The sequence below is a fragment of the Lichenostomus cassidix genome, chromosome 8, assembly GCF_008360975.1.
Source record: "Lichenostomus cassidix isolate B80296 chromosome 8, HeHo_3.0, whole genome shotgun sequence".
In the NCBI taxonomy this organism is placed as follows: Eukaryota; Metazoa; Chordata; class Aves; order Passeriformes; family Meliphagidae; genus Lichenostomus; species Lichenostomus cassidix.
The window spans coordinates 949,306-966,940 of record NC_139489.1 but is presented as its reverse complement, the minus strand read 5'-3'; the positions used below and the strand labels follow the sequence as shown (position 1 = coordinate 966,940).

General features: G+C 46.9%; 2 protein-coding genes across 5 annotated transcripts; both read right to left on the bottom strand.

The window, feature by feature from the left end:
* Positions 1-357: 357 nt before the first annotated feature.
* Positions 358-10,443, bottom strand: DEPDC1 (DEP domain containing 1). 4 transcript variants are annotated; one of them, XM_085067364.1, is made up of 12 exons: positions 10,329-10,443; positions 9,506-9,771; positions 8,765-8,909; positions 7,943-8,052; positions 7,418-7,548; positions 6,897-6,944; positions 6,079-6,219; positions 4,778-5,611; positions 4,036-4,208; positions 3,228-3,404; positions 2,836-3,021; positions 358-1,069 (listed from the first exon to the last, which is right to left on the bottom strand). In XM_085067364.1, exons 1-12 carry the CDS (start codon positions 10,374-10,376, stop codon positions 929-931), a joined length of 2,400 nt encoding a protein of 799 aa, XP_084923490.1. In that variant the 5' UTR covers positions 10,377-10,443; the 3' UTR covers positions 358-928. The 4 variants fall into 4 exon arrangements, with proteins under 4 accessions (XP_084923490.1, XP_084923492.1, XP_084923491.1 ...); XM_085067366.1 differs by having other exon boundaries at positions 4,778-5,584; XM_085067365.1 differs by having other exon boundaries at positions 8,780-8,909.
* A 575-nt stretch (positions 10,444-11,018) lies between these two features.
* Positions 11,019-16,137, bottom strand: LOC146433592 (cystathionine gamma-lyase-like). Its single transcript, XM_085067376.1, has 8 exons — positions 16,012-16,137; positions 14,743-14,800; positions 14,383-14,460; positions 13,605-13,757; positions 13,332-13,453; positions 12,750-12,802; positions 12,087-12,225; positions 11,019-11,562 (listed from the first exon to the last, which is right to left on the bottom strand). The coding sequence occupies exons 1-8, from the start codon at positions 16,111-16,113 to the stop codon at positions 11,554-11,556; spliced, it is 714 nt and encodes a 237-aa protein (XP_084923502.1). The 5' UTR covers positions 16,114-16,137; the 3' UTR covers positions 11,019-11,553.
* Between the last annotated feature and the right edge of the window lie 1,498 nt (positions 16,138-17,635).

Genomic DNA, 17,635 nt, shown 5'->3' with positions numbered 1-17,635 from the left:
ATACTTTTACGGAGAGGACTGCCAGGCTCAGGTCACAGATGTACCAAGGAATTGTTCCCTGGGACGGGGGGGAAGCCCTGCTCCTCCCAACCCAAACCAGTCTGAAACCTCAGAGCCATGCAGCAGATGAATTATTATTAATTACTCTTTCCCAGAAATACCCCTGCAGATTTATACTCCTGTGGGGGAACCTTCGTCTTATCAGAATTAATAAGCAAATCCCTAACTCTGGAAGAAAACCAGGGAAATTTAGTGTATTCTGGTTCCACTGTTCTCACTTCGTGGATCATCCATCACTCCTGTTTTGAGAATCACACCAACACATCCAAAATGAATTTTCCACCAAAATGTCAGAAATATACTTCAAGTCTTTTAATATAAATAAATATCAAAAAGCTGAGGAGGCTTTTACAGATGATATGAACAGAAGCATTTTATGGAGTGAGATAATCTTTTATTTATGGTAAACTGGCTCTCCTCATCCTGAACTCATAGAAGTCCCTTTGTTAAAGACAAATATTTTGAGAATAGAAAAGGCACTTAGTCACAACACACAGACATTTAAAAACTACAATAAATGGCACAAATTCCTGACCAGACATTAAAAGGCTATAACAAGAGGCAGGTCATTAGTTTCCTGTTAAAAAAACTTATATAAATTTTTGGTTAACAACAGCTTTATGTGTATTTTCACATTTTCCTACTCCAATATATCGTAATAATTTGTAAACAGATAAATATTTTTTCTCTTAAAGGTTATTCCAAAGCATCTGCACCAAAAAAAAAAAAAGTATTTTGGCACCTTCCAGCACAGTGTCCATGTAAACATTTTCTTCTCCAGGACAGTGACTACCCAACACCTGCAGCAATTCCTTTGGTGAATCCCTCAGACTTCCAGCAGAGAGCCAATGGCTCAGGTGTGGTGAAATCAATACCTGAGGCTCCGAAATTTGGGTTTCCTGAGGCTCAGCATGGGCTGTTTGATGGTGGGTTTGTTCTCCAGGAGCAGTGCTTCTGTCTCTGTCGTTGGGAATCTGCTCCTGTAGATCTGGGGATATTCCTTCTGGAACTGCAACACACACAAGCAGCACTTACAAGAAAATCCCAGATCCCACCAAAAAATCTAGGTTTTTTTCCACACTCCATGCCTGTTGTGCCTGGAGAGCTGCCTTTCAGGAATTCCTAGGATAAATGTATTTTACCCAACAGGGAGTCAAGATTCAGCTGTTTTGGAAGGGTTCTCCCAGGAAAGCTTACTGCTGATTCCATGAAAATATCTGAAATCAGAGATGTGATTTGGACATTTTGTCTGTTTCCCATGCAAGGCCTCAAGAAGGGATAAAAAACTGTAAATATATATGAACATCAGCTAAACCTTTCCACTAATGGATTCAACCTTTGTAAATTCTGCTGTTGACACAATTGGGACCTAACCCTTTAGAAAGTACCATGAATTTGGCTGTTCCCAGAAATTCCCAAATTTTCTGTATCAAGAAGCGTGTGTCCAGCATCCCTGTGCTGGCACTGCTGAAGCATCTCCAGTCCTCAGATCACTTTTGGGCCTCTATTTCCTTCCTCCCCTTTCTCCTGCTCACAATTACTCCAAGTTTTACTCAACTGGAATTATTATTCTTTACATTCAGGGAGTTCTCATGGTCTTGAGGCAAACCAGGCTCACTTTTAGAGGCCCAGAAAGTCTCTACAACACACATGGAAGTCAGAGCTGCAGGAGGGGCACCAAAGCCAAGTATGCCTGCCCTGAAAAGCTGCTTGTTCAAATGGGAGTCACAAGACTTGCTTAGGAGATTCCAGGACAAGTACAAAACTATTCCATTGGGCAGAAACACTTGCCAAAGGAAAGAAAAACCCTCCAGGATTAAATCCTGTCAGAAGTGTTGTGTTTTAGCCTTACTATTAGGCAAGATGTTGGTAGGCCAGAGAAGTGCAAGATAATCTTGAGCACTGTAAATGTTACAAAACACAAAGCCAAGGCTATCACAAGAATGTGTCAGGAATGTGAGCAGAGAGAATTTGGTCTCTTAAAACCAAAAAACTTATTGGTTTTAACACCTATTGATTTTAAGCCCACCTCTGGCATGTTAATGGTGCCTTGGATGGCCAGTGCACCACAGGAATCCAGGCTGTAATTCCATCAGGAATCACCTGATGGAGAGCAGGATCTCAGAATAATTTGACACTGGTTTTACACCATTCTTTGAACAACACTGCTGCCAGAGTCAAATCCGGAGTATCACGGAATGGTTTGGGTTGGAGGGGACCTTAAAGCTCATCCAGTGCCACCCCTGCCATGGCAGGGACACCTTCCACTGTCCCAGACTGCTCCAATCCTGTCCAGCCTGGCCTTGGACATTCCAGGGATCCAGGGGCAGCCACAGCTTCTCTGGGCATCCTGTGCCAGGGCCTCAAACCCTCCCAGGGAACAATTCCTTCTCAAGATCCCATCCATCCCTGCCCTCTTTCAGATTAAAACCATCACCTCTTGTCCTGTCCCTCCATCCCTTGTCCCCAGTCCCTCTGCAGCTCTCCTGCAGCCCCTTTAGGCCCTGCCAGGAGCTCTGAGCTCTCCCTGGATCCTTCTCCTCTCCAGCTGAGCACTCCCAGCTCTCCCAGCCTGGCTCCATAGGATGCAGCATTAGAAATTGTCATTAAAATCCCAAGCTGAGCACACAAAGCACTCAACAGCTCAAAGCACTCAACAGCTCTTGATCCTAAGCATTTTTTCTTAGCACATTCTGCTCCTCTCCTGCCCCAGGCTCTGGTGACTGAGCTCTTCCCTCACAAAAACCATTGCACAAGCAGCTGAAATACACTCACCTGTTTTAACTTTTTCTTTTTGTCCTTCACAGAGAGATTTTTATCCTTGATGATGTTCTCCAAGAGCTCTGCCACTGCAGCCTGCGAGGTGGAGACCTTTTGTTCTTCGAACTCCTGAGGAGTGATTTGTTTGCAGTAGGAATACGTTGGCAAGATGGCACAAATTTCTTCTTTTTGCTGTTTACACTGAAAGAAAAAAGGGCTCTGCATGTACTCAACTGATTCTGCACTGTTTGAGTAAGTACCTAATAAACACCCACTGACACAATGCTGCAAAACATTGTAACACAATTAATACCTACACATTCAAAATATTCTGGGTTTATTTGCATTTTCCCACCTTCAGAAGCAACAATTAACAAATAAATTTAAACTGTTCTCCTGGCACCAACCTGAGCCATCTTCAGGTACTCGAGGTGATCCCTCACTGCAACCTGCAGGTAAGTTGGGACTTGGAATATTTCCTGCTGATGGTCCATCAGGAAGGAAACCAAGCGTGTGGAAAGCAGCTCATCCAGGTCTACCTCCTGTGCACAGCGCAGGACACAGCGGGAAAACGTCTGGATCAGCTGGAAAAGTTCAGCACAGCCTCAGTGCACAGAGCTGTGGGATTGATTGGCCTTCTCTCCACTCTACAGTGGCAAAATCCTCCAATATCAACTTCCAAGTATGGTCACACAAGGAAAAGCCACAGGTCTTCCCTCATCTGAATTAATTTTTTTGCATTGAGCAGCACTTTCAATGAAAAATACACATTCTACAGAGGTAATAATAGAAAAAGTCTTAACCTATAGAAAAATGATATCTTTGAAGAATTGTAGAATAGAATCTTGGAATTGTTTGGGTTGGGGCAGAGACTCCTTCCACTATCCCAGGCTACTCCAAGCCCTGTCCAGCCTGGCCTTGGACACTGCCAGGGATTCCACCCTCTGAATAAAGAATTTCTTCCTACTTCTAATCTAAACCTAAATCTTCAATCAGTCATCTTGAGCCAAATGATGTGATTAGAAACCTGCAGGACCAACCTAACCCAGCCCCAATGCCCACCAAGAGCCAGGTTTAAACTGGAACAAGATGAGCTTTAAGGTCCCTCCCATCCCAAACCAGCCTGGGATTCTGGGATTCCAAATGGCAGCGGGGTGAGAAATCAGACTGAGGAATCATCTGCATTTTTTCAAGAAGTGATTTCCCTTCTCTTACCAAGGACCTGGTGCCCATGGCATCGTGCAGCCTTGGCATATCCACATTGCCACTCATCCTGGCCATCATCCTCATCAGCAGCTGCAGCTTCCTGCGATTTGGGGGTGGAAGCAGCAAACAGCAGATCTGCAGAGCTTCCACTGCAATCCTTTCTAGGTGAGGCTGCAGGAGATCTACAAGATAATTGCAAAGTCAGCTCTCATTAAGATTTGAACCAACTTCTGGTATATTTTTACCTCAGTACCACAAATTTCTGATTTTCCAATGTGGTTATTTATGTTTCAGAGAAATCAGCTGTAACACAGCAGAGAATATAAAGACCTTTGTTCATCTGATCATCTTCAGCTTCCTTCATTATGGTGCAATTAGGACCATAATACAATTAAGGAATGACACTAAATATTCCCAGAAGCATTTTTGGAAAGTAATGCTTTAAAGAGCAGAAAAAGACATCTCCTCCAACAGGCAGGTATGTAGATTCCCTGCCTCCTTCATCACTCACCTGAGCAGAAAAGCCAATTACTGACACATCAAGCTCATACTCCAAAGATACTACACACTACTATTTGTTAGCAGAGCTACAGCACTTTAAACAACTTAGCAGGCAGATTTTTTTAAAAAACCCCACAAATCCACGTTCTGTGTCTATCCACAAGCCTAGCAGCAGTGGCAGAGGTGAGGGAAGCAGGGATTAGTGAGGCCACACAACAAGGCAGTACAACATGCTGCAGAAAGCCCTTACTTGTGCTGGCCAGCACACAAGGGGAAGGGGGGACAGAGCATTCTGACAGTTCTGTGCTGCTCCTGCAGAGTCTCTTTGTGGTGGTGATGGCAGAGCCCTCAGTCCTGATGGCCACAGAGAGCTTTCCTTGCCCCCAGGGCTGAGGCCTTGGTCTGACTGTGATCTCAGCAATGGGTCTGTTGATGGCACTGCAGCTCCTGGAGCTCCTCTTGCCCAGCAGGCTCAGAGAGCTGTGCATTCCCTCTGATCCATGGCTGCCATCCCACAGCTCCTCATCCTGCAGAGCTGCAGCAGACGCTCTCCTGATGCCACAGCTCTGGGATTGACCTGAGTTATCCCAGCCCAGCTCCACCGCTGAATTCACTTTGTGCTCCTCCAGAAGTTTTCCACTTCTCGTGATGATGTTCACACCACCTCCCCTGAGGGAGTCAGATCCTCCTTTATTACACACACGTGTAGCAGCTCCGATTCTTTCCAAGGAGTAACACCTTGTCCTAAATGCTCCAGGTGGATCCTGCTCATTCCTGAAGCCTGCAAGATTCTGGCAGCTCCCTCCTATCAGGTTCCCAGCACTCCCTTGCTGACGAGTCAGTTTGTGCTGCTGCCATTTCTTTCCATGTTGCTTTTGGGCACTTGGCTCTTTCATGGAAAACCTCCTGAAAGCTTCACCTTTCTTCTTGTCAGGCTCTTTGGGGAGCAGACTTAGGAGGAGACACTCAGTGGACTTGAAAGAGTTCAAGTGCAGAGTTTTTGAAGGCTGAGGGTCACGTTTCTCCTCTCGGACAGAATGTTTTCCACTGCCCAGATCTGGAATTGGGATGTAGCCACACATAACTATCAGGAAATGAAAGAGATGTTAAAGATGCAAGTGGCATGAAAATGAACCAGTTTAGAGAGCTGCTGTCTGGCCAGAGAGACAACAAAGCTAAGATATTAATTAAGATATTAATTAAGAAGACTTTAGTTCAGTCCCAAAGCAATTTAACAAGGTAATTGCAACCAACATGCAAGAATAAAGACAGGCAACACTGCAATAGTGAGGAACAGGCAGAACAAGCACATTTTTTAAAGTTATTGTTATTGAATATTTAGAATGTGAGCTGAAACAGCAATTTAAACAGGAAATCATGAGACAGAGCTATATTTTAATTAACACCAATACAGAATGGAGCAGTGATGATCCTCCTCAGATTGAAGCTCCCACACAGATCAGGGGGCCAAGCTCAGCTTTGAATCACACATTTGTCTCCCAGCTGATCTAAGCTCACAGCTTCCCTGATTGTTTCTAAATTCATACATACCTAAGATATTAACAAAGAGTTCATAGAATTCAAAAGTAAGCAATGGCTCAGGAAGACTGAGAAAATAATCAGCAACTGTTCTGAACACGTCCCGCTCAAACCCACTGTAGGTGCCTTGGCTCATGTCATTGTTCCTGGGCCCTGAAAGGAGGGGAAGAAAGGAAATTCACACTAAAAAAAAAAAATCCATTATAGAAGAAATTTTCGAAAACCAGCCTAAGTTTATTCTTGCTTCACAAGCAAAGAATCATGTCAGCAATCCACAAATGTTGTATTTGGCACAATTTATAAGCAAAAATAGTGTTAGAAATTCCAGGCAGCTGCCAAGGAGTTGTGCTCAGTTCTGCTCCACACAAAAAAAATTAATAAAGAAAAATTAATCTATGGTCTTTGTAGGTTCCTCAGCAAAATAATTACCAACTCTTAATATATTCCTTCATTTCCAAGGCACAGTGATCTCAGTTCTCCCACAGGGAGTTCAAGCTCCTTGAGTAAAAGGAAACTCAGCACATGGAAAAAGAGCTCATTATCTCTGGTTTCAATTGAGAGGCACTCATCTAATTAATTTATAGTTAACTGTTAAAAACCAAAGAAAACTGATCACCCCAGTTTAATGTAAAATGTAGGAAATGTTTTGGTGCAGCTCAAAGCCAGGGACTGGAAAAGGAGAGTCCCATTCACTCCTGAAAAGCTGCATTAGAAGTAGTTTGCCCAATTTCCAAATTGAAACATCACAACTGATTTCACACACACAAATATTTCACTTTCAACTCTCAAAAGAGGTTTCTGGAACTTTAAAAAGCTCTTCAGTGACTTACAGTAGGCCAAGCACTTCATGGCTGACAGCACCCAGTGAGGGAGGTCTTCTGAAATATAAACAAATAAGGGCATCATTTAAACATGAGCCCAAATAATTAATAACTAAGAATGGCTCAAATGTACTAAAAAACACTTAAAGCACAAAAGATTAAATTTCAAACTGATTTTAAAACAGTGCTACACATGTAATTTTAATAGGATAAAGGGGAAGGGCTTTAAGCTGAAGGTGGACAGGGTTAGATGGGATACTGGGAAGGAATTGTTCCCTGGGAGGGTGGGGAGGGGCTGGGATGGAATTCCCAGAGAATTCCCTGGATCCCTGGCAATGTCCAAGGCCAGGTTGGAACAACCTGGGATAGGGGAAGGTGTCCCTGGCATGGCAGGAGGTGCAATGGGATTGGATTTAAGGTCCCTGAGCTGTGCTGTGGTTTGGGAAAACAAGTGTAACCAACAGACTGTGAAATAGATTCATTATTATATATAAAGAATTTTGAAGCAAAACCAGGGAAATAAACCTCACCTGCTTTGTCCTGCAGGATCACCACGCCGTGTTTGCTGGTGTTGCTCATGTTGTACATGACAAACTCAGGGATGATCTGGGCTGGCTGCAGAACCTCCTCCAACGAGGGCAGCCCCAGAATGGTTTGCAAACTGGGGGAGGAAAAGAGCAAAGATTTGCTAGGAATGGAATAAAACAAGTTCTTTCCATATCTATTTAAAAAATTCTTGATAAGCTAAAGTGCTGTTTAATAACTTTTCACTTCCAGGAGGACAATTTGAGGATACTTTTCCCTGGGACAAACAGCAACAATCAAAAAGGAAGAGCACCTGTGGTATTTAAAATATATTTCAGCAACAGCACATAATCAAAAACGCCTGAAATGCAACAATCCAGTGTTAACAAATACACTAGAAAACCTGTGTCAACAATAGTAAAAGTATTCAATTTAAAACATAGCTTTAAAAATTAAAAACAAATTTCAAAAGCCTGTTTGGGCTATTTCAGAGCTAAATGAGAAGGTGCTTTGGGTAATTCATCACTTACTGTATCTGGATGATATTTCTCCATGTTTCTTCCACATATTCCTGGCTTATTTCCCTCCTTATTTCCTTCTCTTCTTCTATTCCATCAGGTTGTGGTCTTGCTAAGTTTTCCTGAAAATGAGTGGTTTACACTGTAAGATAAACAAGCCTCTCAAGGCAATTAAAAATCAGGTAAAAATTGGAATTAGAAGAACAGGGCATTCTGTGGAACATTAAATTCCACATGAGCCAGGGAGTAACCTTCAGTCTCAGCACTGAAATGGAAGCACACAACCAAAAATCAAAAGAAATTTAAAAACCACCCTGATCAATCCCAAAATCAGCAATTCAAAGGGCAAAACCACCTCAAATCCAAACGTATTGGTATGTGAATTATCCTCCTGTAGGACTTCAATCTAAATTCAGAAATTATGCACACAAATCTCAAATGAATCAAGGGTCACACACACATTCCATCTTCTCAAAAAAGCTAAAATTAAAATATTTGTGCCTTTTATTTGTCCCCCCCCCCAAAAAATTAAGTTTTAACAAGGCTATATTGTGCAGATAATTTCCAAAATTTCATCTTCCAGCCTTCCCAATACTTTAAAATCTCTTAGCAGGGATAATTCTGCACTGAGACCAAACAAAGAAAATCCAAAACAAAATAAAAACCCCTCCCATACCAATTTATTTCTTAATTCCATAACTCCAAATTATTTCTCAAGCTGGAAGGGAAGATGCCACAACAGAACAGTGTCACTACAAGATTCTAGTTTGACTTTTTTGAAGAATAAAGACAATAAAAGACAACTGCAATCCTGTAAGGAACTGAAGTTATCACCAGAGACTGCAGGACCTCCTGTTTTTTCAAAGCCTTCTTGGATGAACTGGGCAGTTTAAAAAGTTTTCCTTTGTCTCCAGAGAGGTTTTCCAAGTTCTCCCTTGGTGGGCTTGGTAGAGGCTTAACTGGAGATGCTGAAGGAAATCTGTAATGAATGGGAGAGATGTTAAATACATTTAGAATAGATCTGTAATCAAATAAATTGCTTGACAAAACAAAACTTAGGATTCCATACCACTGTGATGCTATAAGATTATAAAAAAGTCAGGAAATTAAGAAGGAAAACACTGATTTTCTTAATTTATCATATGATAAATTAGCTTTGGGCTGGTTTTTTTGATGCCAAAGTCAAGCTGAAGATGCTGGCACAGCCTGAGCCCAGAAATGTGAGAAGTGAAGGCCATTAATACCTTTACTTTCAGAGCTCTTTGGCTCTGTTTCCCACTCAGATTTTGTGTAAAAGGTCCAAGAGAAGCAAACCCAGCAGGGAGCTACTACAAAACACTCTGGCTCCTCTCCAAAGCCCTGGAGTGCAGCTTGGATTCCAACAAAAACCTTGGATAGAGAGAAGCACGGACACACACAGGAACAAAGTAAAACACTTAGAGGAGCAAAATGATGCTAATTATTAAATTTTTACCCAAAATGCTCAACCCCAAGCAAGTTATTTTTGCAAATCTGAGCATTTTAAATTAAAATTCTCAGCCGGGGGGGGGGACGGAATAATTTTAATCTCAATACCTGTACAGCGCACCGTTGTCCTCCAGGTTCTCATCTCCCCACCTGCCCTTGACATCCTCGATGACGTGGTTCTTGAGGAATTTCCGCAGCAGCTGCACCGTCTGCTGCCGGCTCACGTCGGGCCCGAAGCTGCCGTGGCTGCGGAGCACCTGGTGGAGCCAGTCGGCGGCCTCGGCAGCGGTGAAGCAGCTGCCGTGCGAGCGGAAGCGCTGCCGGTGTGTCCGCACGGGCATCCCCGCCCGGAAGAACCGCGTCAGCTCGTTCCACTGCGCGGGAAACGGGCAGGTAAAGGCTCGGCGACATCAGGTGGGGAGAGTGCCAGGAGTTCCCCCGTGTGTCGCGATATGTGTGCTCGTGTTTTGGCGCGCGATGTCCCCGAGTACCCGCGTGTCACGACAGCGGGGCATCCGCATATCGTGACAGAGGGCAGGAGTTCCCCGGGTACCGCCCCCGCATGTCGCGACAGAGGGCAGAGGATGTCCCTGAGCACCACGACAGCGAGCAGAGATCCCAGGGCACCCCCGTGTGGCGATAGCGGGCAGGGCGTCCCAGCACATCCCCCAGGCCGTGACAACGGAGGTCTCCAGGTACCCACGTGTCGTGACGGGGAGCAGTCCCAGGACACCCACACGGCGCGGCAGCGAGCAGCCCTGAGCATCCCAACGCCGTGACAGCAATCCCGAGCGGCAGAACCACCTCTCCTGCCCCGTAGCGCCCGCACGGGTGACACCAGCGCCCCGCTCCCCCCGCAGCAGCCGCGCCCCCATCCCCGCAGCCGGCTCGCGGTGTCCCGGTGCCCGAGCAGCCCCGCCCGGTGCCTCACCAGCCTGGTGGCGCGGTACGGCCCCGGCCCCGGCCCCGGCCCGGCCATGGCGGCCCTCAGCGCGGGGAGCGCAGCGCCCCCTGCCGGCCGCGCCGCGCGCACAACGGCCGCCGCCACGCCCCGCCGTTCGAATCCGCCGCCGGCCGCTGATTGGTCGAGACAGGGGCGCGTGACGCGTGACGTCAGGCGGCGGGCCGGCCTGAGGGGAGCGCTGAGGGGAGCGTTCGGATCCTGCCGGAGCACCGTGACAGGCATTGATATACCCAACTGTGACTAACAGTAAGTGACAGAAATTCATCAAACCCAGCTCATTACTTAACAGTAGTTAACGTGCTGGGACTGCTGGCCCCGCTTCATGTCACAGCTGCTCCGGAGGTGCAGGGGTGGCACTGGATGGGATTTAAGGTCTCTATCAACACAAACCAGGCTAGGATTCTGTGGAATTAGGTGGTTTGGGTGGGAACACCTTCACCTTGCTTTGCTCAGGATTTAATCCCTCTGTGTAAGGAAGGTTATTCTGGCTGTGGCCAATACAGAATGGTTCTCCCTCAGCTCCGTTCCCCTCTCTCCTCAGCCCCATTCCCCTCTCCCCTCAGCTCCAGCCCTCCTGCCTTCCCACAGGTAAATACAAACAACTCCCAGGTCACTCCATCCCCTGATTTTGAACACGAGGAGCGCATGCAATACAAGAAAAGTTAAAGTATATTTTAATTAAAATTAGTCTAATTATTCGCACAGCACATGATTTTTTCTTAAAAAAGACAAAGACTCCTTCTTAGAAAGTTATTATTTCCCAGGTGTTGGATTTCACTTCACTTTCAATAAGGCATCAAGAGAAGAAAAAGCTTCTAAGAAAATGTCCGACTAAATGAAAATAAATCTGAGGTCAATCAAGTTTTTGCACTGAGCTGTTGGGTGAGAGGAGAATGAAGAGAAAGTAGTAACAGGAAGCAGCCCTTGTGCCCCAAAGGCCTGAGCAGCAGCAGAAACACTGAGCTCTGCTGGGAGAGCAGGGATCACCAGGGATCACATTGCCAGGGTGCCCATGGCTGCTCCCACACACAGCTCCTGGCTCAGACACTGCCAGGGAGAGCCCAGGCTGTGCCCAGGGAGAGTCCCAGCAATCCAGGCTGAAATTCCCAAAGGCAAAGCAGGAGTAGTTTGGTTTTCCATGTCCTCATCCATAGCCACGTCCAGTTCCAAGCTCCTTCTTGACCATCAAGGTTTATGCAAACTGCAGGAAGGAAAGGTTATTGTGCTCTGCCCTCCTCCCCCCAAACCACACATTTTTATTGTCATAAATAAAAGCCACATTTTAGCATTTGATTTGCTTCATGCTCTGTGCTGGCAAAGAGAAATATGTATAGTTACTAATGATAATTTTCCCTATCATAAAAAACTCCACCAATAAAAAACAATAACACACCCACCCCCCAAAAAGAGAGAAAACACAGAGCCAAACCTTTCCTGCCTGTCCAGAACATCCAACACCTCCACAACTGCTGCATGCCATGGAACACATGAAGCCCACCTGAGCCCTGTGTGAGTCTCCCTCAGCCTGAGCTGAGCAGGGCCATTCCCATCCCTCCAAGCCCAGGGACATCCCAAGTGCTCCTGAATCCTGGGGAACTGTGCCTGAGCAGGGCTGCAAACAGGGAAACTTTCCATCCACACCCCAAGGTCCCTTTGGGAGGAGCTGAAGGCTCAGCCAGTGGGGAAGGCTGGATTGGGATTATTTTTGGATTATATCCCACTCACTGCAGCATTCAGGGCCTGGTCCAGGTCTTCCAGCAAATCCTCCTCATCCTCCAGCCCCACCGAGAGGCGGATCAAGGTGTCGCTGATTCCCAGAACTTTCCTTTCCTCCTCAGGCACTGAGGCATGGGTCATGATGGCCCTGCAGGTACAAAAAACATCCTTCATCCCAAGAATTTGGGACTTCTATTGGTAAAAGCCAACCCAGTTGGTTCCCTGAATTTCCACATATCTTTTCAAAAAGCAAATTGGCTTTGAGTGCAATAATCCAATTCCATCAAAATCCCATTTTTGGCTGTTTAAAATGCCCCCAGGATGTGCTGCCAGGCAGGCAGAGGCAGCTGGGTGCACACAGTGACCATGCCATGCCCTCTTGTGTGAGCAGGGAGCATGGCATTCCTCAGCCCAAGCTGCTCCTCATCCCAACACTCAGCAGCTTCTGGGATTGTCTTCATGGCAAGCAGTTGTGCCTCAGCCTTCCAGGCCAAATTCCTCCATCACTGCACTCACAGAATTCCCTCCCTCTGGAGTCTGCCCTGGCTTGGTGCTGCACAACAGTCCCTGAGTTTCACTACAGGCAAAACAGCTTTGGGGGGTAGAAAACTGTGGGAATTTTGTGGTGCTGTGCAGCTTTTTCAGGCTCTGAAGATGGAAGGATGAACTTACGGATGCTCTGCCAGGCTCTCGAAGCCACCCAGACTCTCAGCCAGGGTAAACACCTACAGAAGAAAAAGAACAGGAGATTATGGATTCATGGAGAGAGAGAGTTCATAGAATCAGGGAATATCCTGAATTGGAAGCACCCACAGGGATCCTGCACAGGGACCCAACAATCCCACCCTGTGCATCCCTGGGAGCATTGTCCAAACAGGCTGGGCCAAGCACCCAGCCTAGCATTGCCCAGAGCCAGGGGCTCCCTCTGTGCCTCAGGCAGCTCCTTCCTCAGTGATTCTCCCTCCTGCAGCTCTTTGCAATATTCCAGCAGAGCTGCAGCAGCCGCAGCTCCCCTGCTCCCCAGTGCTGCAGGAGGCCTTTGGCAGCAGCAGTTCCTGCACTGAACCCTGGGAGCAAACAAACACTTCCAAGGGGCTGAGGCTCCTTTGTTCCCTCTTATTAACCCCCATGGACACTTTATCTCTGATTTAGAGACAGGCACACCCAAGGGACTTGGCAAGAAAAGCCACTTCCACCCTCCCTTCAGCATAGCAGTTTCAGCTCCCTCTGAGGGTGATTTTGCCTTTATTTTACCTTCAGGTTCTTGAGGAAGGTAGAGGCATTTTTGACGTTCCCTTTGATGTAGAAGGTGACCATCCCAGGACAGCCTGTGCACTGCTTCTTTGTCACTTCATACTGGGGGTGGGAAGGCAGCCCTGGAATGGAGAGTTGGGAGAATTCCCAGTGAATTCCAGTGCAGAGCTGGGGCAGCTCAGCCTCACCTGAGGTGAGCACCCAGCCCCCAAAACAGAGCACCACAGCTCCCAAATCCCTGCCCTGGGATGCTGCCCAGTGCTGCCAACCTACCTGGGTAAATGACCTTCTCCACCCGGGGGTGAGATTCCAGGAATTTGGCCACAGCCAGGCCGTTCTGGAAGTGCAGCTTCATCCGGATGTGCAGAGTCTTGAGGCCACGGTTGCAGAGGTAACAGTCAAAGGGGGAGGGGACAGCTCCCAGGGCTGTGGGAATGGGAACACAATTCCACAGAATTCCACAGAAACACTGGTGGTTTGCATTCAGCAAAGCCAAGCACATCCTCAGCCCCAGCATTTCTGAGGTTAGAGCACAACGAGTGGGAAGACACCTGAGGTAATCTCTGTTCCTCATCTCCCACATTGGGGAGCCAATTAATGAGCCCAATTAACAAGCTCAGGCCTCAAGGATTACATTCATTGCACACAATGCACTTTCACTGCCTCTGCTGAGAGCAGAACTCTGTACAGGAATTTATTCCTGACAATGGAAAGGCTGGAAAATTGTTGGAATCAGAGATAAGAAAATTCTGCATTGGGCACGTCCTGATGGGTGAGTGAGTTTCAAACACCCCTTACTGCAGGTGGGCACCTCAGTGCTTTCAGGGTGTCCCAACACTCTCCTGAAGCATTTAGGAAGGGGAGACCAATGTCTCTCATTTCATTGGAGTTTTACTTATTGGAGCTTAATTTTAATTGAACCTTTCCCAGTTCTGCCCATTTCAGTTACATTCCCAGGCAGATTTCCCACTCGAGTGCATGCACACCCTCCCCAGGAGGAACTGGGGGATGTGAACAGGATTCCTGTCAGGAATTCCCTGTCTGGACTTACAGTTCTGCAGGAATTTGAGCCTCTCGTAGAGTTTATCATCATTTACAGAGACCAGGCCCATGAGAACATCGCTGTGCCCTACAAAAGCAAGGGAACAAGAATGGGATCAGCCACTCCAGCTGCTCCACAGTCCTGCCACAAACCCCAAGATTTAATAAAATCCATTGGACACCTCTCACCATCCCAGGCTGCTCCAATCCCCAACGTCCAACCTGGCCTGGGACACTGCCAGGGATCCAGGGACAGCCACAGCTGCCCTGGGAATTCTATTCCAGGGCCTGCCCACCCTCCCAGGCAGGAATTCCTTCCCAATCTCCCATCCAACCCTGCCCTAAAGATGTGCTGAACTCTCATACTCACCATTCATGTATTTGGTTGCAGAAGACACACAAATATCAGCCCCCAGGGACAAAGGACGCTGAAACAAAAGGAAAATAACATCATAATTCAAGTTTGGGTGCACTCAGGTTCATTCCCAGCTCTTCCAAAGGGCTGTGAGCTTACACAGGAAAAATAAATGGAGGAACTAAACACAAAAACCTGAGGATGGCAACAGAACATGTGATAAAAACAGCAGTACAGGAAGGCACTCTGAATTCAAGGTAAGCACAGGAAAATGTGATTTAAAAGCACTGCTCCAACTCCCACAGGCTCCAGGGAGAGCAGAGATTGAATACATCCAACATACAGTGCAGAGCTGGGAAAAAATAGTTCTGTTGCTCAGCTGAGGCAGCGACAAATAATGGCATTTACCCTATAAAGGGCATTTCCTTAGGAAATGAAGAACTCTAACTGCAAAGCAATAAAATTGCTTTGTTTTCCAGGTGTTGGTGACACTGCCCTGGAGGAACTGAGAGCATGAGGAAAGGAGGTTTCTTTGACAACTCTCTCCTCTCACCTCCCACCTCTGTCCCCAGGATCCATTTGAGGTGAGACAAACCAGCAGGTTGATGGGCAAGAGGTGGTGAGCAGTGTCAGCTTTTTAATCAATCACTAATTAAGAGACTTTGCACATGATACCAACACATTCTAAAGTGTGAGGGGCATCACTGTGTTAAGATGGAACAAAGCAGGCAGATGCAAAGACTGCTGCTGCCACATTAAACACAGACTCCCGCCCAGGGAATGTGGAGATGCACAGCCAGAACCACCATGGAAAAGGCCTTTTACACTCAATATTGATGGACAGATCCCTGTGAAATTCTCCTTTTCTTAGCACAATGTGGTACATCACCTACTGCTCTCACCAACTAATCATTAGCACTGGCTTTGCCTCCACACCAGGCTGGCCCAGACACATTAACTAGCTCCCTGTCTTCTTTACCCAACCCTTTCTGGAGGAAATTGGGAATTCTGACGTGAGGAACAAGTTGCAGGGGGGAATCACCAAGCCTCTGGTATGTCCCAGGCCAACTGCAGAGCTGCTTGAGCTAAGCATTAACACCTTCTGCAGAGCTCTCTTCATTCAGCAAGATCTCAGTACCCTGAACCAAACCAGGCACTTTGCCCTCTGCAAAAAGGGAGACTTTACACCTAAAATACCAGGGCTTAGCTCGGTCTCCTGGGAAATAGATAGGATAGAATCCCTTTCCAAAGGTATCTCCAGCTGCCTTGGGAGAGGTGACACACCTGGAAGTAGGCAGACATGAAGCTGTTGTCCACTGCCAGCAGCACACCCGGGTGTTTCTGCACCACCTCAGCGCAGGCGCGGATATCGATCACCTTCAGCATGGGGTTCGTGGGGGTCTCCAGCCAAACCAGCTGCACAAACCCAACCAAAACAGCAGATCAGAGAGTTCCCAGGGCTGGGGGTGTCACAAGTGCTCTCAGTGGTCATTTGGGGTCAACTCCCCTGTGGGGTTTGTGCAGTGGGGACAGCAGGGGCTCTGCTGCAGCCAGGGGAGCTCTCAGCTGGGCTCCTCCAAGCTCAGGGCAGGTTTCCTTCAGCTTCTGCAATCCCAGGTGCATCCCAGCTGGAGAAGGCCTCCCACAGCCAGGACAAAGGCTTTCCCAAACCCTTTCCCAGCTCAGTTCCCTTCCCCTGGAGCAGGGATTACCCACCCAGTGCCACACAGCACCTCTGGCTCCCAGCTCAGTGTTCCCTCTGCCATTTCTCACCTTTTCCCTTTTCTCTCCAGGGGTTTTTGCCCTTCTTAGGATGTTTTCCATCAGGCAGCACAGTGGGATATGGTGGATCCAGCTGTGCCCCAAGCTGCCCCCCCTCAGCTCAACACAGCCCTCAAACTCAACAGGAGCAAGAGCAGAGCAATTTAACATCCCTTTAAAATTCATTTCCCTCTGCCTTACCTTGGTCTCTGGTGTGATTGCAGCTTCCAGGCATTTTGGTTTTGTGCAGTCAACAAAAATTACTTTCAAATTATTTTCCGAGGCTACTCTCTTGAAATATCTGTTTGTGCCTGAAAAGCCCAAAAATCACAAAATGAAACAACTTCCTTAACTTTCATTCCCTGCTCTCCAGCCTCTTGCACCATCCAGGGGCAGGCAGGAGGGCACAGCTTTATGCTGCACACCAGAAATGGTGCATTTATATTTTCTTTATTTACGAAGTTTAGATTGTTGCAGTTCTAATGATCATGAAATAGTAATAATGGGAATATGGGATCAGAGTGATTTATGAAATACTTTAAATCAATGTAGGGTTTTTGATCAGGAAATTAAACTGAAGAATGAAGGGCAAGACTCCAGCTACTGTTTCCCAACATTCCATTAAAAATGACTCCTTCCTGTCTGTCTTTGAAGCCTTTCCCTGGGAAGATTAAAAGAATCCAGCAGCAACTGCTGATCAATGGATGTGCAACACTCACTGACAGGAAATACTGCCAGGATTGAAAATTGATTGATTGGGTCCTTTAGCCAAGGTTATCCCCAGGGACTCAGCTTTCCATCTAAGCATGAAGGGATGGAACATGGAGGTGGATTCTGTGGGCTGAAGGAAACATCTGAGTGATGTTTGGGTGGTTCTTTTGAAAGGAAACCCTTTCTTTATAACAAACCAAACCAGAGGAGAAACAATGAAATTCATCCTGCAGAGAGCAGCCCAGGCTGAGGCTTGAATGGGAATGGGCTTTGCTTGAAAAACCCACCCTGACCCCTTCTGAAGTGAGGAACTGACCCCCTGCTCTGCCTTAATGACTCTGATTAATTGAGCTGTTGGGAGAGGGCTGGGAATGAGAGGAGCAGAGATTCCTGCTGTCTCCAGGATCCAGCTAGACTTTGGAGAAGGCCACCTGGC